This window comes from Sphaeramia orbicularis, chromosome 19, assembly GCF_902148855.1.
Source record: "Sphaeramia orbicularis chromosome 19, fSphaOr1.1, whole genome shotgun sequence".
Taxonomy (NCBI): Eukaryota; Metazoa; Chordata; class Actinopteri; order Kurtiformes; family Apogonidae; genus Sphaeramia; species Sphaeramia orbicularis.
In genome coordinates, this window is record NC_043975.1 from 2,737,497 (window position 1) to 2,763,515 (window position 26,019).

Below are 26,019 nucleotides of genomic sequence, written 5' to 3' on the forward strand. Positions count from 1 at the left end.
AAAAAAACGGAAGTTGACAGTGAGGGCCGCCACTTCCAGAAGAGATGGGAATTACAATTTTTTTTCACTGAAAATTGAGGCGATTGTGTTTGCCTAATTTGTCAAGAGACTGTTGCCTTGTTTAAGGAATTCAATGTAAAGACACACGAGCAGACAAAACATACTAACACATACGACAAGCTAGCAGGGAGTGAGCGCTCCGAAAAAGTGAAGCAAATTCAAGCTGCTTTAAACTCACAACAGTGACTCTTCATGTGAACCTGGGAGTTCAATGAATTCACCACCAAGGCAGGCTACCAAGTTGCCAGGTTAGTTGCCTCTAACTGCTGGTGTTATGTACTTGTAGATGTGACACAAATATTACTTTCTGAATGATTTTGTGAAAGACAAGAGTAAGAGTCATATGTTTTCATCTTAAACGTTAACAGACTTTGCATTACTGAATAATATATGAGTAATGATTACTCATATAAGTCATGTTTAAAATGAATGTGGGGTTAAGATTTTTATCAACTTGGATGTTTAAGATACTCTATACAGTTTGTTCTATGTTATCTGACTCCAGATGTGAAAGGAAGGAAGAATTGTTTTTTTTTTTTTTTTTTTTAATTTGTTCACACCTGAGTGGCTTAGATTTGGTTACGTTGCCATTTTAAAAAATTATATTGTGACAATGAAAATAAAATTGTGTAGAACAGCGCATTTATATGCAATTTTTACTGTTTAAAAAATGTCTGAAGGGACCACTGGCCCCTGGCAATGTCCACATTATCAGATCTGGCCCTCGTTAAAAAAAGTTTGGACACCCCTGTACTATAGCCTTACCATTTGAACACCAGGGGGCGCCAATGAATTTTGGGTTAAAGGCTTAAAACACCTTGAAACACCTCTGGAAACATGCTGATGGGTGTCGAAAATGATCTAGAAAACTTTTTAATGAGATGTGAAGATGGTCCAAAATTACCCTATTTGAAGCACATACGATAGCCTTAGCATTTGAACACCAGGGGCGCCAATAATTTTTTGGATAAAGGCTAGAAACACCTTGAAACACCTCTAGAAACATGTAGAAGAGTGTCCTAAATGATCTAGAAAAGTATTTAATGAGATTTGAAGATGGTCCAAAATTATCCTGTTTGGAGCACATACCTTAGCACATAGCCTTACCATTTGAACAAAAGGGGGCGCCGATGAATTTTGGGTTAAAGGCTCAAAACACCTTGAAAACCTCTAGAAACATCTTGATGAGTGTCTAAAGGTATGTAGAACACTTTTTAATGAGATTTCAAGAAGGTCCAAAATTATCCTTTTTGGAGGACATACTATAGCCTTACCATTTGAAAACCAGGGGGCGCCGATGAATTTTGGGATAACGACTCAAAACACCTTGGAACACCTCAAGAAACATGTAGAAGGGTGTCCTAAATTATCTAGAAAAGGTTTTAATGAGATTTTAAGGTGGTCCAAAATACCCTTTTTGGAGCACATACTATACCCTTACCATTTGAACACCAGGGGGCGCCAATGAATTTTTTGGATAAAGGCTCAAAACACCTTGAAGCACCTCTAGAAACATGCTGATGGGTGTCCAGAATAATCTAGAAACGTTTTTAATGAGATTTGAAGATGGTCCAAAATTACCCTTTTTGAAGCACATACTATAGCCTTACCATGTCAACACCAGGGGGCTCTGATGAAAATTGGGTTAAAGGCTCAAAACACCTTGGAACACCTCTAGAAACATGTAGAAGGGTGTCCTACATGATCTAGAAAAGGTTTTAATGAGATTTGAAGATGGTCCAAAATTACCCTTTTTGGAGCACATACTATAGCCTTACCATTTGAACACCAGGGGGCGCCCATGAATTTTGGGTTAAAGGCTTAAAACACCTTGAAATGCCTCAAGAAACATGGAGATGCGTGTCCTAAATATTCTAGAAAAGTTTTTAATGAGATTTGAAGATGGTCCAAAATTACCCTTTTTGGAGCACATACAATAGCCTTACCATTTGAACACCAGGGGACGCCAAAAATTTTTTGGATAAAGGTTCAAAACACCTTTAAACACCTCTAGAAACTTGCTGATCGGTGTAAAAAATGATCTAGAAAAGGTTTTACTGAGATTTAAAGATGGTCCAAAATTACCCTTTTTGAAGCACATACTATAGCCTTACCATTTGAACACCAGGGGGCGCAAATGAATTTCTGGATAAAGGCTCAAAACACCTTGAAACACCTCTAGAAAAATGTTGATGAGTGTCTAAAGGTATGTAGAATACTTTTTAATGACATTTGAAGACGGTCCAAAATTACGCTTTTTAAAGCACATACTATAGCCTTACCATGTGAAAACCAGGGGGCGTCGATGAATTTTGGGATAACGACTCAAAACACCTTTAAAAACCTCTAGAAAATTCTTGATGAGTGTCTAAAAGTATGTAGAAAACTTTTTAATTAGATTTGAAGATGGTCCAAAATACCCTTTTTGGAGCACATACTATAGCCTTACCATTTGAACACAAGGGGGCGCCAATGAATTTTTTGGATAAAGGCTCAAAACACCTTGTAAAAATTCAAGAAACATGCTGATGGGTGTCCAAAATGATCTAGAAAAGTTTTTAATGAGATTTGAAGATGGTCCAAAATTACCCTTTTTGAAGCACATACTATAGCCTTACCATTTGAACACCAGGGGGCGCCGATGAATTTTTGGACAACGACTTAAAACACCTTGGAACACCTCAAGAAACATGTAGAAGGGTGTCCTAAATGATCTAGAAAAGGTTTTAATGAGATTTTAAGGTGGTCCAAAATACCCTTTTTGGAGCATATACTATAGCCTTACCATTTGAACATCAGGGGGCGCCAAAAATTTTTTGGATAAAGGTTCAAAACACCTTTAAACACCTCTAGAAACTTTCTGATCAGTGTAAAAAATGATCTAGAAAAGGTTTTACTGAGATTTAAAGATGGTCAAAAATTACCCTTTTTGAAGCACATACTATAGCCTCACCATTTGAACACCAGGGGGCGCCGATGAATTTTGGGTTAAAGGCTCAAAACACCTTGAAAAACCTCTAGAAACATCTTGATGAGTGTCTAATGGTATGTAGAACACTTTTTTATGAGATTTGAAGATGGTCCAAAATTACCCATTTTGGAGCACATGCTATAGCCTTACAATTTGAACACCAGGGGTGCCCATTAATTTTGGGTTAAAGGCTTAAAACACCTTGAAAAACCTCTAGAAACATCTTGATGAGTGTCTAATGGTATGTAGAACACTTTTTTATGAGATTTGAAGATGGTCCAAAATTACCCATTTTGGAGCACATACTATAGCCTTACCATTTGAACACCAGGGGGCGCCGATGAATTTTGGGATAACGACTCAAAACACCTTGGAACACCTCTAGAAACATGTAGAAGGGTGTCCTACATGATCTAGAAAAGGTTTTAATGAGATTTGAGGATGGTCCAAAATTACCCTTTTTGGAGCACATACTATAGCTTTACCATTTGAACACCAGGGGGCGCCCATGAATTTTGGGTTAAAGGCTTAAAGCACCTTGAAACACCTCTAGAAACATGCTGATGGGTGTCCAAAATGATCTAGAAAAGTTTTTAATGAGATTTGAAGATGGTCCAAAATTACCCTTTTTGAAGTACATACTATAGCCTTACCATTTGAACACCAGGGGGCGCCGATGAATTTTTGGACAACGACTTAAAACACCTTGGAACACCTCAAGAAACATGTAGAAGGGTGTCCTAAATGATCTAGAAAAGGTTTTAATGAGATTTTAAGGTGGTCCAACATACCCTTTTTGGAGCATATACTATAGCCTTACCATTTGAACATCAGGGGGCGCCAAAAAATTTTTTGGATAAAGGTTCAAAACACCTTTAAACACCTCTAGAAACTTTCTGATCAGTGTAAAAAATGATCTAGAAAAGGTTTTACTGAGATTTAAAGATGGTCAAAAATTACCCTTTTTGAAGCACATACTATAGCCTTACCATTTGAACACCAGGGGTGCCCATTAATTTTGGGTTAAAGGCTTAAAACACCTTGAAAAACCTCTAGAAACATCTTGATGAGTGTCTAAAGGTATGTAGAACACTTTTTGATGAGATTTGAAGATGGTCCAAAATTACCCATTTTGGAGCACATGCTATAGCCTTACCATTTGAACACCAGGGGGCGCCGATGAATTTTGGGATAACGACTCAAAACACCTTGGAACACCTCTAGAAACATGTAGAAGGGTGTCCTACATGATCTAGAAAAGGTTTTAATGAGATTTGAGGATGGTCCAAAATTACCCTTTTTGGAGCACATACTATAGCCTTACCATTTGAACACCAGGGGTGCCCATTAATTTTGGGTTAAAGGCTTAAAACACCTTGAAAAACCTCTAGAAACATCTTGATGAGTGTCTAAAGGTATGTAGAACACTTTTTGATGAGATTTGAAGATGGTCCAAAATTACCCATTTTGGAGCACATGCTATAGCCTTACCATTTGAACACCAGGGGGCGCCCATGAATTTTGGGTAAAAGGCTTAAAACACCTTGAAACACCTCTAGAAACATGTACATGCGTGTCCTAAGTGATCTAGAAAAGTTTTTAATGAGATTTGAAGGTGGTCCAAAATTACCCTTTTTGGAGCACATACAATAGCCTTACCATTTGAACACCAGGGGATGCAAAAAAATTTTTGGATAAAGGGTCAAAACACCTTGAAACACCTCTAGAAACTTGCTGATGGGTGTCCAAAATGATCTAGAAAAGTTTTAATGAGATTTGAAGGTGGTCCAAAATACCCTTTTTGAAGAACATACTATAGCCTTACCATTTGAACACCAGGGGACTCCGATGAAAATTGGGTTAAAGGCTCAAAACACCTTGGAACACCTCTAGAAAAATCTTGATGAGTGTCTAAAGGTATGTAGAACACTTTTTAATGAGATTTGAAGATGGCCAAAAATTACCCATTTTTGAGCACATACTATAGCCTTACCATTTGAACACCAGGGGGCGCTCATGAATTTTGGGTTAAAGGCTTAAAAAACCTTGAAATGCCTCTAGAAACATGTAGATGTGTGTCCTAAATGATCTAGAACACTTTTTAATGAGATTTGAAGATGGTCCAAAATTACCCTTTTTGAAGCACATACTATAGCCTTGCTATTTGAACACCAGGGGGTGCCAATGAATTTTGGGTTAAAGGCTTAAAACACCTTGAAATGCCTCTAGAAACATGGAGATGCGTGTCCTAAATGATCTAGAAAAGTTTTTAATGAGATTTGAAGATGGTCCAAAATTACCCTTTTTGGAGCACATACAATAGCCTTACCATTTGAACACCAGGGGACGCCAAAAATTTTTTGGATAAAGGTTCAAAACACCTTTAAATACCTCTAGAAACTTTCTGATCGGTGTAAAAAATGATCTACAAAAGGTTTTACTGAGATTTAAAGATGGTCCAAAATTACCCTTTTTGAAGCACATACTATAGCCTTACCATTTGAACACCAGGGGGCTCAAATGAATTTTTTGATAAAGGCTCAAAACACCTTGGAACACCCCTAGAAACATCTTGATGAGTGTCTAAAGATATGAAGAACACGTTTTAATGAGATTTGAAGATGGTCAAAAATTACCCTTTTTGGAGCACATACTATAGCCTTACCATTTGAAAACCAGGGGGCGCCGATGAATTTTTGGATAATAACTCAAATTACCTTGGAACACCTCTAGAAACATGTAGAAGGGTGTCCTACATGATCTAGAAAAGGTTTTAATGAGATTTGAAGATGGTCCAAAATTACCCTTTTTGGAGCACATACTATAGCCTTACAATTTGAACACCAGGGGGCGCCCATGAATTTAGGGTTAAAGGCTTAAAAAACCTTGAAATGCCTCTAGAAACATGTAGATGTGTGTCCTAAATGATCTAGAACACTTTTTAATGAGATTTGAAGATGGTCCAAAATTACCCTTTTTGAAGCACATACAATAGCCTTACCATTTGAACACCAGGGGATGCCAAAATTTTTTTGGATAAAGGCTCAAAACACCTTGAAACACCTCTAGAAACATGTAGAAGAGTGTCCAAAATGATCTAGATAAGTAATTAATGAGATTTGAAGATGGTCCAAAAGTATCCTTTTTGGAGCACATACTATAGCCTTACCATTTGAACACCAGGGGATGCCAAAAAATTTTTGGATAAAGGCTCAAAAGACCTTGAAACACCTCTAGAAACATGTAGAAGGGTGTCCTACATGATCTAGAAAAGGTTTTAATGAGATTTGAAGATGGTCCAAAATTACCCTTTTTGGAGCACATACTATAGCCTTACCATTTGAACACCAGGGGGCGCTCATGAATTTTGGGTTAAAGGCTTAAAACACCTTGAAATGCCTCTAGAAACATGTAGATGTATGTCCTAAGTGATCTAGAAAAGTTTTTAATGAGATTTGAAGATGGTCCAAAATTACCCTTTTTGAAGCACATACTATAGCCTTACCATTTGAACACCAGGGGGCGCCCATGAATTTTGAGTTAAAGGCTTAAAACACCTTGGAACACCTCTAGAAACATGTAGAAGGGTGTCCTACATGATCTAGAAAAGGTTTTAATGAGATTTGAAGATGGTCCAAAATTACCCTTTTTGGAGTACATACTATAGCCTTACCATTTGACCACGAGGGGGCGCCGATGAATTTTGGGTTAAAGGCTCAAAACACCTTGAAAAACCTCTAGAAACATCTTGATGAGTGTCTAAAGGTATGTAGAACACTTTTTAATGAGATTTGAAGATGGTCCAAAATTACCCATTTTGAAGCACATACAATAGCCTTACCATTTGAACACCAGGGGATGCCAAAATTTTTTTGGATAAAGGCTCAAAACACCTTGAAACACCTCTAGAAACATGTAGAAGAGTGTCCAAAATGATCTAGATAAGTAATTAATGAGATTTGAAGATGGTCCAAAAGTATCCTTTTTGGAGCACATACTATACCCTTACCATTTGAACACCAGGGGATGCCAAAAAATTTTTGGATAAAGGCTCAAAAGACCTTGAAACACCTCTAGAAACATGCTGATGGGTGTCCAAAATCATCTAGAAAAGGTTTTAATGAGATTGTAAGGTGGTCCAAAATACCCTTTTTATGAGCACATACTATAGCCTTACCATTTGAACACCAGGGGGCGCCCATGAATTTTGAGTTAAAGGCTTAAAACACCTTGGAACACCTCTAGAAACATGTAGAAGGGTGTCCTACATGATCTAGAAAAGGTTTTAATGAGATTTGAAGATGGTCCAAAATTACCCTTTTTGGAGTACATACTATAGCCTTACCATTTGACCACGAGGGGGCGCCGATGAATTTTGGGTTAAAGGCTCAAAACACCTTGAAAAACCTCTAGAAACATCTTGATGAGTGTCTAAAGGTATGTAGAACACTTTTTAATGAGATTTGAAGATGGTCCAAAATTACCCATTTTGGAGCACATACTATAGCCTTACCATTTGAACACCAGGGATGCCAAAAATTTTTTGGATAAAGGTTCAAAACACCTTGAAACACCTCTAGAAACATGCTGATGGGTGTCCAAAATGATCTAGAAAAGTTTTTAATGAGATTTGAAGGTGGTCCAAAATACCCTTTTTGGAGCACATACTATAGCCTTACCATTTGAAAACCAGGGGGCGCCCATGAATTTTGGGTTTAAGGCTTAAAACACCTTGGAACACCTCTAGAAACATCTTGATGAGTGTCTATAGGTATGTAGAACACTTTTTAATGAGATTTGAAGATGGTCCAAAATTACCCATTTTGGAGCACATACTATAGCCTTACCATTTGAACACCAGGGGGCGCTGATGAATTTTGGGATAAAGACTCAAAACACCTTGGAACACCTCTAGAAACATGTAGAAGGGTGTCCTACATGATCTAGAAAAGGTTTTAATGAGATTTGAAGATGGTCCAAAATTACTCATTTTGGAGCACATACTATAGCCTTACCATTTGAACACCAGGGGGCGCCAATGAATTTTGGGTTAAAGGCTTAAAACACCTTGAAATGCCTCAAGAAACATGTAGAAGGGTGTCCTAAATTATCTAGAAAAGGTTTCAATGAGATTTTAAGGTGGTCCAAAATTACCCTTTTTGGAGCACATACTATAGCCTTACCATATGAACACCAGGGGGCGCAAATGAATTTTTGGATAAAGGCTCAAAACACCTTGAAACACCTCTAGAAACATGCTAGATGGGTTTCCAAATGATCTAGAAAAGTTTTTAATGAGATTTGAAGATGGTCTAAAATTACCCTTTTTGGAGCACATACCTTACCATTTGAACACCAGGGGGCGCCGATGAATTTTTGGATAAAGGCTCAAAACACCTTGAAGCACCTCTAGAAACATGTAGATGTGTGTCCAAAATATCTAGAAAAGTTTTTAATGAGATTTGAAGATGGTCCAAAATTACCCTTTTTGAAGCACATACTATAGCCTTACCATGTTAACACCAGGGGGCTCGAGAATATTTTTGGGTAAAGGCTCAAAACACCTTGTAACACCTCTAGAAACATCTTGATGAGTGTCTAAAGGATCTAGAAAAGTTTTAATGAGATTTGAAGATGGTCAAAATTACCCTTTTTGGAGCACATACTATAGCCTTACCATTTGAACACCAGGGGATGCCAAGAATTTTGGGATAAAGGCTCAAAACACCTTGAAACACCTCTAGAAACATGCTAGATGGGTGTCCAACATGATCTAGAAAAGTTTTTAATGAGATTGGAAGGTGGTCCAAAATACCCTTTTTGGAGCACATACTATAGCCTTACCATTTGAACACCAGGGGGCGCAAATGAATTTTTGGATAAAGGCTCAAAACACCTTGAAACACCTCTAGAAACATGTAGAAGAGTGTCCAAAATGATCTAGAAAAGTATTTAATGAGATTTGAAGATGGTCCAAAATTACCCTTTTTGGAGCACATACTATAGCCTTACCATTTGAACACCAGGGGGCGCCGATGAATTTTGGATAAAGGCTCAAAACACCTTGAAGCACCTCTAGAAACATGCTGATGGGTGTCCAAAATAATCTAAAAATGTTTTTAATGAGATTTGAAGATGGTCCAAAATTAACCTTTTTGAAGCACGTACTATAGCCTTACCATTTGAACACCAGGGGGCACCCATGAATTTTGGGATAACGACTCAAAACACCTTGAAACACCTCTAGAAACATGTAGAAGGGTGTCCTACATGATCTAGAAAAGGTTTTAATGAGATTTGAAGATGGTCCAAAATTACCCTTTTTGGAGCACATACTATAGCCTTACCATTTGAACACCAGGGGGCGCTCATGAATTTTGGGTTAAAGGCTTAAAACACCTTGAAATGCCTCTAGAAACATGTAGATGTATGTCCTAAGTGATCTAGAAAAGTTTTTAATGAGATTTGAAGATGGTCCAAAATTACCCTTTTTGAAGCACATACTATAGCCTTACCATTTGAACACCAGGGGGCGCAAATGAATTTTTGGATAAAGGCTCAAAACACCTTGAAACACCTCTAGAAACATGTAGAAGAGTGTCCAAAATGATCTAGAAAAGTATTTAATGAGATTTGAAGATGGTCTAAAATTACCCTTTTTGGAGCACATACAATAGCCTTACAATTTGAACACCAGGGGATGCCAAAAATTTATTGGATAAAGGCTCAAAACACCTTGAAACACCTCTAGAAACATGTAGAAGAGTGTCCAAAATGATCTAGAAAAGTATTTAATGAGATTTGAAGATGGTCCAAAATTACCCTTTTTGGAGTACATACTATAATCTTACCATTTGACCACCAGGGGGCGCCGATGAATTTTGGGTTAAAGGCTCAAAACACCTTGAAAAACCTCTAGAAACATCTTGATGAGTGTCTAAAGGTATGTAGAACACTTTTTAATGAGATTTGAAGATGGTCCAAAATTACCCATTTTGGAGCACATTCTATAGCCTTACCATTTGAACACCAGGGGGCGCTGATGAATTTTGGGATAACGACTCAAAACACCTTGGAACACCTCTAGAAACATGTAGAAGGGTGTCCTACATGATCTAGAAAAGGTTTTAATGAGATTTGAAGATGGTCCAAAATTACCCTTTTTGGAGCACATACTATAGCCTTACCATTTGAACACCAGGGGAAGCCGATGAATTTTTGGTTAAAGGCTCAAAACACCTTGAAAAACCTCTAGAAACATCTTGATGAGTGTGTAATGGTATGTAGAACACTTTTTAATGAGATTTGAAGATGGTCCAAAATTATCCTATTTGGAGCACATACTATAGCCTTACCATTTGAACACCAGGGGGCGCCGATGAATTTTTGGTTAAAGGCTCAAAACACCTTGAAAAACCTCTAGAAACATCTTGATGAGTGTCTAATGGTATGTAGAACACTTTTTAATGAGATTTGAAGATGGTCCAAAATTATCCTTTTTGGAGCACATACTATAGCCTTACCATTTGAACACCAGGGGGCGCAAATTAATTTTGGGTTAAAGGCTTAAAACACCTTGAAACACCTCTAGAAACATGTAGAAGGGTGTCCTAAATTATCTAGAAAAGGTTTCAATGAGATTTTAAGGTGATCCAAAATACCCTTTATGGAGCACATACTATAGCCTTACCATTTGAACACCAGCGGATGCCAAAAATGTATTGGATAAAGGCTCAAAACACCTTGAAACACCTCTAGAAACATGCTGATGGGTGTCCAAAATGATCTAGAAAAGTTTTTAATGAGATTGTAAGGTGGTCCAAAATACCCTTTTTTGTCCACATTCTATAGCCTTACCATTTTAACACCAGGGGGCGCAAATGAATTTTTGGATAAAGGCTCAAAACACCTTGAAACACCTCTAGAAACATGTAGAAGAGTGTCCAAAATGATCTAGAAAAGTATTTAATGAGATTTGAAGATGGTCCAAAATTACCCTTTTTGGAGCACATACTATAGCCTTACCATCTGACCACCAGGGGCCGCCGATGAATTTTGGGTTAAAGGCTCCAAACACCTTGAAAAACCTCTAGAAACATCTTGATGAGTGTCTAAAGGTATGTAGAACACTTTTTAATGAGATTTGAAGATGGTCCAAAATTACCCATTTTGGAGCACATACTATAGCCTTACCATTTGAACACCAGGGGGCGCCCATGAATTTTTTGGATAAAGGCTCAAAACACTTTGAATCACCTCTAGAAACATGCTGATGGGTGTCCAAAATAATCTAAAAATGTTTTTAATGAGATTTGAAGATGGTCCAAAATTAACCTTTTGAAGCACATACTATAGCCTTACCATGTTGAACACCAGGGGGCTCTGATGAATATTGGGTTAAAGTTTCAAAACACCTTGTAACACCTCTAGAAACATCTTGATGAGTGTCTATAGGTATGTAGAACACTTTTTAATGAGATTTGAAGATGGTTCAAAATTACCCATTTTGGAGCACATACTATAGCCTTACCATTTGAACACCAGGGGGCGCCCATGAATTTTGGGATAACGACTCAAAACACCTTGAAACACCTCTAGAAACATGTAGAAGGGTGTCCTACATGATCTAGAAAAGGTTTTAATTAGATTTGAAGATGGTCCAAAATTACCCTTTTTGGAGCACATACTATAGCCTTACCATTTGAACACCAGGGGGCGCTCATGAATTTTGGGTTAAAGGCTTAAAACACCTTGAAATGCCTCTAGAAACATGTAGATGTATGTCCTAAGTGATCTAGAAAAGTATTCAATGAGATTTGAAGATGGTCCAAAATTACCCTTTTTGGAGCACATACTATAGCCTTACCATTTGAACACCAGGGGGCGCCGATGAATTTTTGGTTAAAGGCTCAAAACACCTTGAAAAACCTCTAGAAACATCTTGATGAGTGTCTAAAGGTATGTAGAACACTTTTTAATGAGATTTGAAGATGGTCCAAAAATACCCTTTTTGGAGCACATTCTATAGCCTTACCATTTGAACACTAGGGGGCGCCGATGAATTTTGGGATAACGACTCAAAACACCTTGGAACACCTCTAGAAACATGTAGAAGGGTGTCCTACATGATCTAGAAAAGGTTTTAATGAGATTTGAAGATGGTCCAAAATTATCCTTTTTGGAGCACATATTATAGCCTTACCATTTGAACACCAGGGGGCGCCAATGAATTTTGGGTTAAAGGCTTAAAACACCTTGAAACACCTCTAGAAACATGTAGAAGGGTGTCCTAAATTATCTAGAAAAGGTTTCAGTGAGATTTTAAGGTGGTCCAAAATACCCTTTATGGAGCACATACTATAGCCTTACCATATGAACACCAGGGGGCGCAAATTAATTTTGGGTTAAAGGCTTAAAACACCTTGAAATGCCTTTCGAAACATGTAGATGTATGTCCTAAGTGATCTAGAAAAGTTTTTAATGAGATTTGAAGATGGTCCAAAATTACCCTTTTTGGAGCACATACTATAGCCTTACCATTTGAACACCAGGGGATGCCAAAAATTTATTGGATAAAGGCTCAAAACACCTTGAAACACCTCTAGAAACATGCTGATGGGTGTCCAAAATGATCTAGAAAAGTTTTTAATGAGATTGTAAGGTGGTCCAAAATACCCTTTTTGGAGCACATACTATAGACTTACCATTTGACCACCAGGGGCCGCCAATGAATTTTGGGTTAAAGGCTCCAAACACCTTGAAAAACCTCTAGAAACATCTTGATGAGTGTCTAAAGGTATGTAGAACACTTTTTAATGAGATTTGAAGATGGTCCAAAATTACCCATTTTGGAGCACATACTATAGCCTTACCATTTGAACACCAGGGGGCGCCCATGAATTTTTTGGATAAAGGCTCAAAACACCTTGAATCACCTCTAGAAACATGCTGATGGGTGTCCAAAATAATCTAAAAATGTTTTTAATGAGATTGTAAGGTGGTCCAAAATTAACCTTTTTGAAGCACATACTATAGCCTTACCATGTTAACACCAGGGGGCTCTGATGAATATTGGGTTAAAGTTTCAAAACACCTTGTAACACCTCTAGAAACATGTAGAAGGGTGTCCTACATGATCTAGAAAAGGTTTTAATGAGATTTGAAGATGGTCCAAAATTACCCTTTTTGGAGCACATACTATAGCCTTACCATTTGAACACCAGGGGGCGCTCATGAATTTTGGGTTAAAGGCTTAAAACACCTTGAAATGCCTCTAGAAACATGTAGATGTATGTCTTAAGTGATCTAGAAATGTATTTAATGAGATTTGAAGATGGTCCAAAATTACCCTTTTTGGAGCACATACTATAGCCTTACCATTTGAATACCAGGGGGCGCCGATGAATTTTTGGTTAAAGGCTCAAAACACCTTGAAAAGCCTCTAGAAACATCTTGATGAGTGTCTAAAGGTATGTAGAACACTTTTTAATGAGATTTGAAGATGGTCCAAAAATACCCTTTTTGGAGCACATTCTATAGCCTTACCATTTGAACACTAGGGGGCGCCGATGAATTTTGGGATAACGACTCAAAACACCTTGGAACACCTCTAGAAACATGTAGAAGGGTGTCCTACATGATCTAGAAAAGGTTTTAATGAGATTTGAAGATGGTCCAAAATTATCCTTTTTGGAGCACATATTATAGCCTTACCATTTGAACACCAGGGGTGCCCATTAATTTTGGGTTAAAGGCTTAAAACACCTTGAAATGCCTCAAGAAACATGTAGAAGGGTGTCCTAAATTATCTAGAAAAGGTTTCAATGAGATTTTAAGGTGGTCCAAAATACCCTTTTTGGAGCACATACTATAGCCTTACCATATGAACACCAGGGGGCGCAAATGAATTTTTTGGATAAAGGCTTAAAACACCTTCAAACACCTCTAGAACTATGCTGATGGGTTTCCAAATTGATCTAGAAAAGTTTTTAATGAGATTTGAAGATGGTCCAAAATGACCCTTTTTGAAGCACATCCTATAGCCTTACCATTTGAACACCAGGGGGCGCCCATGAATTTTTTGGATAAAGGCTCAAAACACCTTGAAGCACCTCTAGAAACATGCTGATGGGTGTCCAAAATAATGTAAAAACGTTTTTAATGAGATTTGAAGATGGTCCAAAATTAACCTTTTTGAAGAACATACTATAGCCTTACCATGTTAACACTAGGGGGCTCTGATGAATATTGGGTTAAAGGTTCAAAACACCTTGAAAAACCTCTAGAAACATCTTGATGAGTGTCTAAAGGTATGTAGAACACTTTTTAATGAGATTTGAAGATGGTCCAAAATTATCCTTTTTAGGAGCACATACTATAGCCTTACCATTTGAACACCAGGGGGCGCCGATGAATTTTTGGACAACGACTTAAAACACCTTGGAACACCTCAAGAAACATGTAGAAGAGTGTCCTAAATGATCTAGAAAAGTATTTAATGAGATTTGAAGATGGTCCAAAATTATCCTTTTTGGACCACATACTATAGCCTTACCATTTGAACACCAGGAGACGCCAAAAATTTTTTGGATAAAGGTTTAAAACACCTTGAAACACCTCTAGAAACTTGCTGATCCGTGTAAAAAATGATCTAGAAAAGGTTTTACTGAGATTTGAAGATGGTTCAAAATCACCCTTTTTGAAGCAAATACTATAGCCTTACCATTTGAACACCAGGGGGCGCCGATGAATTTTGGGTTAAAGGCTGAAAACACCTTGAAAAACCTCTAGAAACATCTTGATGAGTGTCTAAAGGTATGTAGAACAGTTTTTAATGAGATTTGAAGATGGTCCAAAATGACCCTTTTTGAAGCACATACTATAGCCTTACCATTTGAACACCAGGGGGCGCCGATGAATTTTGGGATAACGACTCAAAACACCTTGGAACACCTCTAGAAACATGTAGAAGGGTGTTCTACATGATCTAGAAAAGGTTTTAATGAGATTTGAAGATGGTCCAAAATTACCCTTTTTGGAGCACATATTATAGCATTACGATTTTAACACAAGGGGGTGCCAAAAATTTTTTGGATAAAGGCTCAAAACACCTTGAAACACCTCTAGAAACTTGCCAATGGGTGTCAAAAATGATCTAGAAAAGGTTTTACTGAGATTTGAAGATGGTCCAAAATTACCCTTTTTGAAGCACATACTATAGCCTTACCATTTGAACACCAGGGGGCGCCCATGAATTTTTGGAGAAAGGCTCAAAACACCTTGAAACACCTCCAGAAACATGTAGAAGAGTGTCCTAAATGATCTAGAAAAGTATTTAATGAGATGTGAAGATGGTCCAAAATTATCCTTTTTGGAGCACATACTATAGCCTTACCATTTGAACACCAGGGGGCGCCCATGAATGTTTGAAAATACCTTTAAACAGCTTTGGAATCATGCAGATGGGTGAGCCCTTTAAATCAACAGTAGTTCTAAACTGATTATGAATTTTAACACGTCAGTTAAAAAATGAATCCAGAACTTTTTTCCAAAACAAATAATTTAATATATTATGTATAATATTTATGTACACAGGTTAACTTAACAAGGCTTTTTACAACTGTTACAAAATTGGTCCACGACAGTCACCCACGTACATAAAGAACATGCACCAGGACAGACCCAGTCTAGAGAGGATTAAGACCCACATGGATGACGGCGGTCTGCGTTTGTTTGGGGATTTTCAGACACTTTTACAAAAACTAACGATGTGACGAATCAACACTGGAAGGAAGGAAGCGAAAACAATGAGAATGTGATGATGAAAAGGAAAAAAGAAATGTACAAATATCATTCCGGATCCTCCACTTTTTTTTGTCTGTGGCTCATCTTTTACTGCGGATATTGTACGGTTTTCTAAATAGAAAAAAAAAAAAAAGACATTTGGCATGAGTTCACATAGCTGCCTTTGACCTTTGAACCGTCGGACAGACACACGGGGACGACGACGACGGGCTGGTGTTGAAAACACCCAGGGTTTGCATATTTGAGTCCAGGCATGCAGGAGGCTTTGGCATCAGGACCCGGTCCGGAGTCCAGAGGGGACAGTTCAGCTCCCGTGGGTCGGTGGAGTTCCCTGGAGATCCTCAGCTTCAGGCTTTGGAAGAGCTGGTGAAAACGGAAGCGTTAGTGGATGAGTGTCCGTGGAAACCGGTGGAAGGAGGCGCCGCTGCTCCTGGTCTGATTCCAGTCTGTGCTGGTGAACGTCGGCTTTAAACGGATGCACTTCAGTTCAGGAGTCGACTCTTTCATGGATGTTTTTTAGAGCTGCAACCCATTAATCGATTAGGTGTTTGAAGCAAATGCAAAAACTCACGATTTGATTGAAGGGAAATATTGTATCGCAGTTTTCCTGAATTGAATCTTCTTTGTGCGTCACAATAAGTGTCCGTGTGAAACACAACAGTGGAACCAATGTTTAACAGCAGAGAAATGAAGGAAACAAAGCTTTGATTCAGGAGAACCGAGGTTGAACTAGTTTTTTGGATCACTTTGAGTTGATTAATCGGTTGCAGCTCTAGATTTTTTTTACACTTTTACTCCATATTTATCGTTCACAGTTGAAGGTTTTATTTCAAAACACTGACATTCTACAAATGAAAGTGGGTTTATTTTAGTATCTGACACTTTTCAAAGCTTTTTAGACCCGATAATAAAAGGTAAATGTAGACAGATTTACCCTCAGGATGGATTAAAAAATGTGAGTAACCGTGAACAATCTGAACGTTTTTCAATTTTAACAATATTCTGCCTCAGTTTATCATTTACATGTGTTCACACTGTAAAAAATCTAAATCTGACCAAGTGTATTTGTCTCATTTCTGTTCCAAATATTTGATCACACTGAAAATCAGACAGAATCGCCTACAGAGGAACTGTTCAGTCAGACAGAAGAACGGATTTAGAGACGATGGAGCTGGAAAACCTGATTTAAGAAATCTGACCAAGATAGTTTTCACTTGTTTCACTGGCAGATTTTTTGCTTGAATTTAAAAAAAAAAAAAAAAAAAAAAAATCTTGAATTAAGCAAAAAAAAAAAAAAAAATCTTGAGTTAAGAAAAAAAAAAAATCTTGAATTAAGCAAAAAAATAAATAAAAATAGAATCAAAATATTGAGTTGAACAAAAAAAATCTCGAATTAAGCAAAAAAAATCTTGAGTTAAAAAAAAATCTTGAATTGAGCAAAAAAAAAAAAAATCTTGAGTTAAGCAAAAAAAAAAACAAAACAAAACAAAAAACATCTTGAATTAAGCAACAACAACCCCCCCCCCCCCGGAATTAAGCAAAGTAATCTCGAATTAAGCAAAATAAATAAATAAAATAAAATAATATAAAATAAAAATACTGAGTTAAACAAAAAAAATCTTGAGTTAAACAACAAAAAATCTTGAATTAAACAAAATAATAAATAAATAAAAATCTTGAACTAAGCAAAAAAAAATCTGCCAATGGAACAAGTGAAAATGATCTTGGTTAGATTTCTTGAAATCAGATTTCAGAACGTTCTGAAAACTGTTACTCATAGTGATAAATGTAATCGCAGGTTGGGCTAATTAGCTGCAGGTTAGCCATTATATTTTTATCGTATGTTTTGGATTAAAACTTTGCAACTGTATGTAAACACATCACCTTCCTCGACTCCAGAACTAATTAAAGCCAAATGTAACGAGTGTTGAGATGCGGCGGTTCCATCAGTGATCAGCTGATCGGGTTCGTAAGTAAAGGGTAAGTGCTTATTGCGTTAATGGGTTAAACCACCACCGTGTGTCGACGCCAGGCTCTCATCTTGTCTCGCGGGACCAGGCCCGACCTCCTCAGGACGACCCCCGACGACCCCGGGGAGGTTTGATCTGTCCATCTGGAGGACGATGAGGACAGGGGCGGGGCCTCCTGGACCCCTCGAGAATCTATTTGTTGAATCGAATGAGGACCCAGAAGCGAGCCCTGAGGGACGCCGAGCTGGCCCGGCGCCCGCTCGTTGACTCGGATCACCTCCACCCGGTCTGCCCTCCAGCCCCGGACCCTGTCGTCGCTCCTGCCCAGTTCCAGGTCCAGATTCATGGACATGGCCCTGGTCCGCCCCCCTCTGGTCTTCCTGTAGCGGACCGGTGGGTTCCAGTCCAGCTGGGGGTGAAAGCTGGGTCCCTGGTAAAGACCGGGAACTCTGGTGGGGCAGATCCACAGGGGGACTATAGGGCGTCCTCGGGTCAGGTTGTGAGGCTGCAGATGGGGGACGGGATGGGCCACGGTCGGGGGTCTCGGATGCATTGAATGGACCTGGTGATGCGAGTACAGGAAACTGTTGGGACGAGGCTGTGGTCCAGGTCCAGGTCCAGGTCCAGGTCCAGGTCCAGGTAAGGTGGTTTTCTGCCGTCTTTCTGTTTTTACTTCAGCACCAGTTCTGGTTCCTACGTCTCTTTCGGCTCCTGTTTCTTCCACCAGACGCTCTTTTCCCATCGTGGTCTCCTGAGGATGGACCCCATCGTCCTTTTCATCCCGTTCCTCCTGGACTTTATTCTGGTCCACACCTTCGTCTCCCTCCTCTTCCTCCTCCTCCTCTTCTTCATCTCCTCCATCTCCTCCTCTGTAGTTGCTGGATTTGACGGGTTCGTGTTCGGAATCCTCGTCGGCGCTGCTTCCCTGACGGTTGGTACTCGGGGATTTTTTGCGTTTGCGGGTCACGGCTGAGATGAAGGACCTGGGTAGGAAGTCCTTGGCGTTCAGGTCTTTCTTGGAGCCCAAGGAAAGCTGAAACATCCGAAGTTAGAATCAGTCATTCCACACTTAAGTTACGAAAACACAAACAGCAGGGTTCTGGGTTCTCGCTTACCTTCGACTTAAGCGAATCGCTGGTGGTGGAATCTTTTGGAAAGAACAAGAGAAGAAGAAGAAGGTTAGCGTTGTGTCGTCGGCGAATGTGTGAAGTCCTGGTAGTAGTGTTAGGAGCAGAACATGAAGGTGAAACGTGGCTAACAACAGCACATACTACTGGAACTGCAACCGCTAAGGAGAACTCTGGCCATTATCGGAGAACGGGTTTGAACATCATGCAAAAAAAACAAACAACACAAAAAAACCTGTGATTAACCCTTTATACCAGCAAAGTGGGGTACTCTGAAGAAGCCCAGGGGGTACTTGAAATCTTTTTGTAAAAATACATTAAAGCTGCGGGAGACTTTCATCACCAATTTTTCATCAAATCTGTAAAACCCCCGTCATAGTCTAATGCCACGTTTCCACTACGTGGAACCGACTCGACTCGACTCAGGTACCAGGTCCTATTCCTGTAGACCGTTTCCATTAGGGCTGGGTAAAAAAATAGATTTGATCCATTTTGGATCAATTTCTTTTAAATTTTGCATAATTGATTAACGACAGATGAGATCGATTTTTCAGAGCAGGACTGCGAGTAAATGACACGTAAACCACCGACAGGGAAGTGCGGACGGCTCTGTCTTCCGAGCCCCCCGTGGAGACGGTCGTCTTGGTCGTGCTCGCGACAGTACTGGTGCAGGAGGAACGCGGAGGAAGGGTGGGGAAAACCCATCAGTGGGAGGAAGGGTGGGGAAAACCCATCAGTGGGAGGAAGGGTGGGGAAAACCCATCAGTGGGAGGTCCTCCAGGCCTCAAACTGGAACCGGCAGTGTGAAGGAACTGGCTGGAGGAGGCGGGTTGCGGAAGTCACTCGTTCTAAAAATATTAACTTCAATCACCTGTGGCTGAGGGCGGAGTAGTAGGGCAGAATAGTAAAGTGGAAATCACGAAGCTCCGCCCACCCTCCCCCTCCAGTGACTTTCTTGTACCACCAGTCTGTTTCAGGGGGGCCACACTGGTGTCAGTGCCCCAGGGTGGCAGTAATGAACCGTAAGTCTGGAAGCAGCAGGTAGAAAACAGAATAAAGACGAGACACAAGTCTGTTCTGATCCACTGGAGAAACATGGACATGTTTGTGTCTGTTCATTATTTCAGAGCAGATTCATCTGTTTACTGATGAAATGTCAGATTTATTTCCTTTCTAATGTCAGTATTCATTCTGTGTTGCATGGCTGCAGTAGTCAAATAATCAAGTTCCAACTCAAAATTGTACTTTGGCATCACTAAATGAATCTGAATCAATTAATACTGAATTGAATTGAATCGCAATTAATCGATTCAGAAACTTTTGAATCGAAATTGAATTGATTAAGGTAATTGGCCATGATACCCAGCCCTAGTTTCCATTACAGAATACTACTGACTCTACAGTACCTGGTCGTCATAGCGATGCGGCGCGTTACTTCCGTGTCATCTGCTCAGAGAGTTGTTGATAAACTCGCTCGTTGCGTGTTGTCTCGTCAAGCTCACGTTGAATTTTTACGTCGGCCACCAAAGACCGAACCTCCTGGACCGACCATGGTGTAGTTTTACAGACTGTCCTCATGTGGATTCACCTACTGACAGATTTACTGTCAACTTCTGCATCTAAGTTTTGTAAAAGGGCGGGTCACAGAGACGACTCTGACCAATCAGTGGTCTGCAGTGTTTACACATCACCTTTTAGTATCTGGTCCCCAGTCCTGGAACATCGGCGGAGGTGATACCAAAAAACTAGTACCAGGTACCAGATTCCAGGTCCTTTCTCGTAATGGAAACGTAAAAAGGTCGAGTCGAGCCGATATCACGTAGTGGAAACGCGGCGTAAGTATCACAAGTCCGTAAGTTTTTCTGTGGTTACACACCTGAATCTCTTCCCTCACGGTAAACAATTTCAAAGTGTACTCCACCTTAAACAGTCCACTTGTTTACAAACAGAGCCGGGAAGTCAGTCGGGCATTTTCGGAAATTTGTCGCGACGTGCATTGTAGGAAGAGGAGCTACGAGCAGGAGCAAGAGGCAACGAAGGTGTTTCAGATGCTGTGACCATAATCTTCACTGCCTCCGCTAACCCTTACCAAAAATAGTCACTTACTCGATAAAGGGTTAAAAATGGCAAGAGTTCACCTTCGACCACAGCAGGACAAAAAAAAACAAAAAAAAAAAAACAAAACCAAAAACCAAAAACCAATGGTGGAACACAACAACCGGTGGAGTAAGAACGGAATAAGTGAATGAGTTCATGAGTGGAAGGAAAACCCAAAGGCAACGGAAAGAACACCAACAAACAAAGGAGGTAGACCAGGTCCTACCGAAGAGGCTGATCCACCGTCTCAGCTAAAGGAGAGTCCGAAAAGTAGAGGAAAGAGAGAGAGTAAGAAAAGAGAGAGAGTAAGAAAAGAGCGGGAAACAACAGCTGGACGTTCAGACCGACGTCCACCTGGAAGACGAGTGACTGAACGTCGACAGAATCACAAACAGATTTGAACAGAATGATCTGTAACAGCCGCAGACCCGAGAAGACCAGACCCACTAAGACCAGCCCCGCTAAGACCAGCCCCGCTAAGACCAGACCCACTAAGACCAGCCCCGCTAAGACCAGCCCCGCTAAGACCAGACCCACTAAGACCAGCCCCGCTAAGACCAGACCCGCTAAGACCAGACCCGCTAAGACCAGACCCGCTAAGACCAGCCCCGCTAAGACCAGACCCGCTAAGACCAGACCCACTAAGACCAGCCCCGCTAAGACCAGACCCGCTAAGACCAGACCCGCTAAGACCATCCCTGGGTCCTGGGTCTGGACACTGTTACAGGTCACATGGTGACTCCGCCCTCACCTGACGCCTCTCCGGGCATCCCCGGCCGACCGATGTTGGACAGGAGGTGGTCGATGTTGGGGACGGGCTGCATGTCCCGTTTGTCCTCAGGAGCCTGAACCCAAAAAACCACAGAAGAAGAAAAGGACGAGTGACGACCAACAAACACTAAACTGTTATCGATTCTCATTGGATTAGAACACAGGTGTCAAACATGCGGCCCGGGGGCCAAATCCGGCCCGCCAAAGGGTCCAATCCGGCCTGCGGGATGAATTTGTGAAAAATTGCAAAAAATTACACTGAAGATATTAACAGTCAATGGTGTCCACGTCATTTTAATTCAGGTTCCACATACAGACACATTCAGTCCAATTAGATTTTCAGTGGGTCAGAACAGTAAAATACTATCGTAATAACCTATAAATAATGACAACCCCAAATTTTCTCTTGGTTTTTTTGGTGGAAAAAAAAGTAAAATTACATGAAAATGTTCACATTACCAAACTATACGTTTACAAAAAATGTGAATAACCTGAACAAATATGAACAAACGGAAATGTCTTAAGAAAAGTAAATGCAATTTTTCCAATATTCTGCCTGTTACTAAATGTTTTGTGCGACTGTAACGCACATGTAAATGATAAACTGATAAACGGAGGTATAATATTGTTAAAATTGCACTTGTTTTTCTTAAGAGAATTCAAGTTGTTCATGTTATTCAGATTTTTAAGGAAACTTTGTAGATGCAAACCTGATCATAATAGAATGTGACTTTTTTCACTGGTATTATTTTACTGGTCTGGCCCACTGCAGATCAGACTGGACTGAATGTGGAACTGAACTAGAATGAGTTTGAAACCCCTGATTTAAGGGTTTTTATATTTGTTACCTTCACCAGGAGGTACTGTGATCACTTTGCTTTGTGTGTTTGTTTGTTTGTTTGCAACTTTAGGGGAAAACTCTTCCTCCCATCTTTTCCAAATCTTCCCCACAGATAGGCCTAGGCCCTGGGACCAACCCATGAAATTTTGGTCCCAGTAGGCCAAAGTTCAAGGTCACAGAAAGGTCACAACATCTACAATTACCTATCTGTCATCACTGAGCAATTTTTGAAAATTCATCAAAAATTCAAACTCCGATTAGCCTCCAGTTGGATCCACCTGTAGCTTAGAACAATCTCTTGTATCTGGAACTAAATTGTCCACATCCACTGTGGAATGTGGACTCTGTGGACATTTACGACACATTTTTCATCATAACTCAACAAATATTGATTGGAATTGAATATAATTTGACAGACATATGACTGGTACCAAGCTTCAACTTTGTACAAAATATGGTTCCGCTCCGTTTCTCTTCTGTTACGCTCTGTTGACTTTTGTTATTTTTTATGCACCATTTTCAAAAAAATTCATGAAATATCATTCTGACATTTGTTTTGCACATCCATAGTTTGAAACAGAAATAGTCGATCCACACATGCACGCTGTTCGGGGTGCTTGGCGGAGGTTTGCGTTCTCTGAACACTTGTATTTTACTGGTTTAACCCACTTCAGATCATACTGGACTGAATTTGAAAACCTGAACTAAAATGAGTTTGATGTCCGTGATTGAACAAAATACATCAAACGGACCAATAATTCCAAAGACCGGGGCTCCTGGGAACCGGGTCTGGACTAGTTGGACTCACCTTTTCCTCTTTGTCCAGTTCTCCGTTGCTGAAGAACCAGTCGAACTGTGAAAGGAACAGGAGGCGTGGCGTCAGACTCGTACCGTCAGTGTTCAGATTGGACTGTGGGCGTGGTTTGGGTTTCTTACGTGCAGGATCAGCGTCTCTATGATCTTGTAGCGGTCGGGCATGTGCGTCACCATGTCGGTCATGTTGTCCTCAGACGTCCTCACCAGGGTCGGACCGAAGACCAGGGCCAGGTTCCTGGGCTCCATCTGGAAAACAGGAGCGGGAGCGTTTAGACTGAAACCAAACCAGCTGTAGTCGAAGGTTCTCTGATTCACGTCCGTACTTTGTTCTTCTCGGAGTTGTCTGCGACCTTCTTCAGGTGACCCACCAGGAACTTCAGGGTGTGGTAGTAGTGATCCGGCAGGTCGTGGATCTGGAACCAGAGCGGGAATATGGAACCTGTTAGGAGTGGCTTTTCCATTACACCAGTGGTTTCCAACCGTTTTTGTTCGTGACCCCATTTTCACATCACAGATTTCCGGCGACCCCAGACATTTACTTTTTTTGCTAAAATTAATTTGTTTTTGATCATGTAATAGTTTGCTATACTATGTTGCAAATAAAGGTTAATTTTAGAGGACATTTAGTTTATATAATGTATATTATTGTGGACAGAGGCAGTAAATCCCGGTGTAGATTACTGCACAAAGGCAGAACTGGATTTTCCTTGGTCAGGATCTGTCCAGTCAGTCCAGCTGTGATTTACAAGGAGGACAATTAATACTGAACAAACAAGAACTGAAACTATGAATTATGAAAGAGCTGCAGCATCTGAAACTGACCACAGTGAACATTTGACAGATAAACAGAACCACAGTTTGTCTGTTATGGATTGGGACTGTCTCCGTCAACTCAACATATATTTTTTTAATTAATAAGTTTTTTTTTAATTTTTATCTATTACTAGAAATTTCAGGCGACCCCATTTGAATTTCAGGCGACTCCATGTGGGTTCTGACCCCAAGGTTGAAAACCACTACATTAGACACATGTGCAACCAATATTCACTACTCATTTATTTATATTTATTTTATACTTGTCCTTGTCTCTAGTTGAATGTTTGTTTTTTATCAGGTCTATGTTTAAGTGTGTTCGTGTTTATGCTGAAATTGTAAGACGTGAGCTAAAAAAAAATGAAGCCAAATTCCTTGTGTGTGTTCACATATTTGGCCAATAAAGCTGATTCTGATTGTAAAAAAACAGAAGTACGTAATGTCAGTTTTTCCATTAAATCACAAATGCGATGATTTGTTTATTATCACAAGATGACATGAGAAGTCATTCCATAAACATGTTAATGAACATAAATGTGTTGTTTTGAATCTAGAATACTTGTTACCCCTCTATCTCATACTAAATTAAAAATGATTCAGTTTCCTGGTGTGTCCACACATACTGACACATACTTTTAAAACTCTTCTTCTTTTTTTTGTTGTAACGTGCGTCAACATCTGTTTTTTTTTTTTATTCAAGTGACTCTAGTTGCGTAAAAAGGTCTTTCCATTACAGTTTTGCCTGATATACCAATTTAACTACGCCTGAAAAACCACCTCTTACCAGCACAAAAACTTTTCATTGCAAAATTGTTGTTTTTCCATTACGCAAATTTTTATGCACAAGTTCTAGTCACGCAGTTTGAGGGTCAGTGGAAAACCAACTACTGATCTGAGTCGTATTATGCGTCAGTTTTCTGCTGCCGTCTGAAAACCCACCAGTTTCTTCATGGTCTTCAGTCGGTCCTCGGCGTCTTCTATTCGATTGGCATCGATGAAGTCGTTATATTTGTCTAAAAACAGAGAAAGTGTTTAAAGACAAACAGTAGAAATATTACAGCATCTGTGTGTTTGGTCCAGACTAGAGTGGAACTATGAGAGTTTTTAAAGGTCTCATCTGTTTGTACTGGAGATTCACTATATGGACAAAAGTATGTGGACACGTTGAATTCAGGCGTTTCTTTTCTACAGGGTTCGTTCACATTTTTCAAGGTCAAATTCAAGCACTTTTAAGGGTCATTTTCAAATTTTTCCAGCACAGCCCTTTATCTCTGGGTTAAAATCAATTTCTACAGGAATACATACACTCAGGATTTTTTTTTTTTACTTTTTTTTTATCACAATGATGCACATTGTCTTATGCTATAAACATCTAAAATTATGTTTCATATTAGCAAAAAGTTTCGACATTAAAGGAGAACACAAAATTTTATTCAAAAAAAGAAAGACACTTCATGAATTCAACCTGCCCACATACTTTTATCCATATAGTGTATATTTCAGTTAAATGGTGAAAAGTTGTGTACATTTAGTCAAGCTGTGTGTTAACATCTGACCACAACAGAGTAAAATGAGGCTTTACTTAATTTCTCTCAACATTGATTTAGTTTAGTTTTTTTTTATTTTTTATTCATGACTATGATTTTAAATGTTCTTCCTCTAAATTTCTATAACATTTTTCCTGCTCTGACTGTAAATAATAATTTTCTACCACAACTAACCATCTACTGTCATCACATCTACCATTAA

At 39.5% G+C, this 26,019-nt stretch overlaps 1 protein-coding gene across 4 annotated transcripts in view; it reads right to left on the reverse strand.

Moving 5' to 3' along the window:
* Positions 1 to 17,679: 17,679 nt before the first annotated feature.
* LOC115439268 (rho GTPase-activating protein 23-like) overlaps positions 17,680 to 26,019 on the reverse strand; it is a 70,403-nt gene continuing 62,063 nt past the window's right edge. For all 4 annotated transcript variants that reach the window (XM_030163087.1, XM_030163086.1, XM_030163088.1 and 1 more), the window contains 7 exons: positions 25,210 to 25,283; positions 23,781 to 23,870; positions 23,578 to 23,703; positions 23,450 to 23,494; positions 21,781 to 21,874; positions 18,921 to 18,952; positions 17,680 to 18,838 (listed from right to left, as the gene is read on the reverse strand). In XM_030163087.1, the coding sequence (XP_030018947.1) occupies positions 17,840 to 18,838; positions 18,921 to 18,952; positions 21,781 to 21,874; positions 23,450 to 23,494; positions 23,578 to 23,703; positions 23,781 to 23,870; positions 25,210 to 25,283 (1,460 nt within the window). In that variant the 3' untranslated portion in view covers positions 17,680 to 17,839. The remainder of the gene's footprint in view (positions 18,839 to 18,920; positions 18,953 to 21,780; positions 21,875 to 23,449; positions 23,495 to 23,577; positions 23,704 to 23,780; positions 23,871 to 25,209; positions 25,284 to 26,019) is intronic.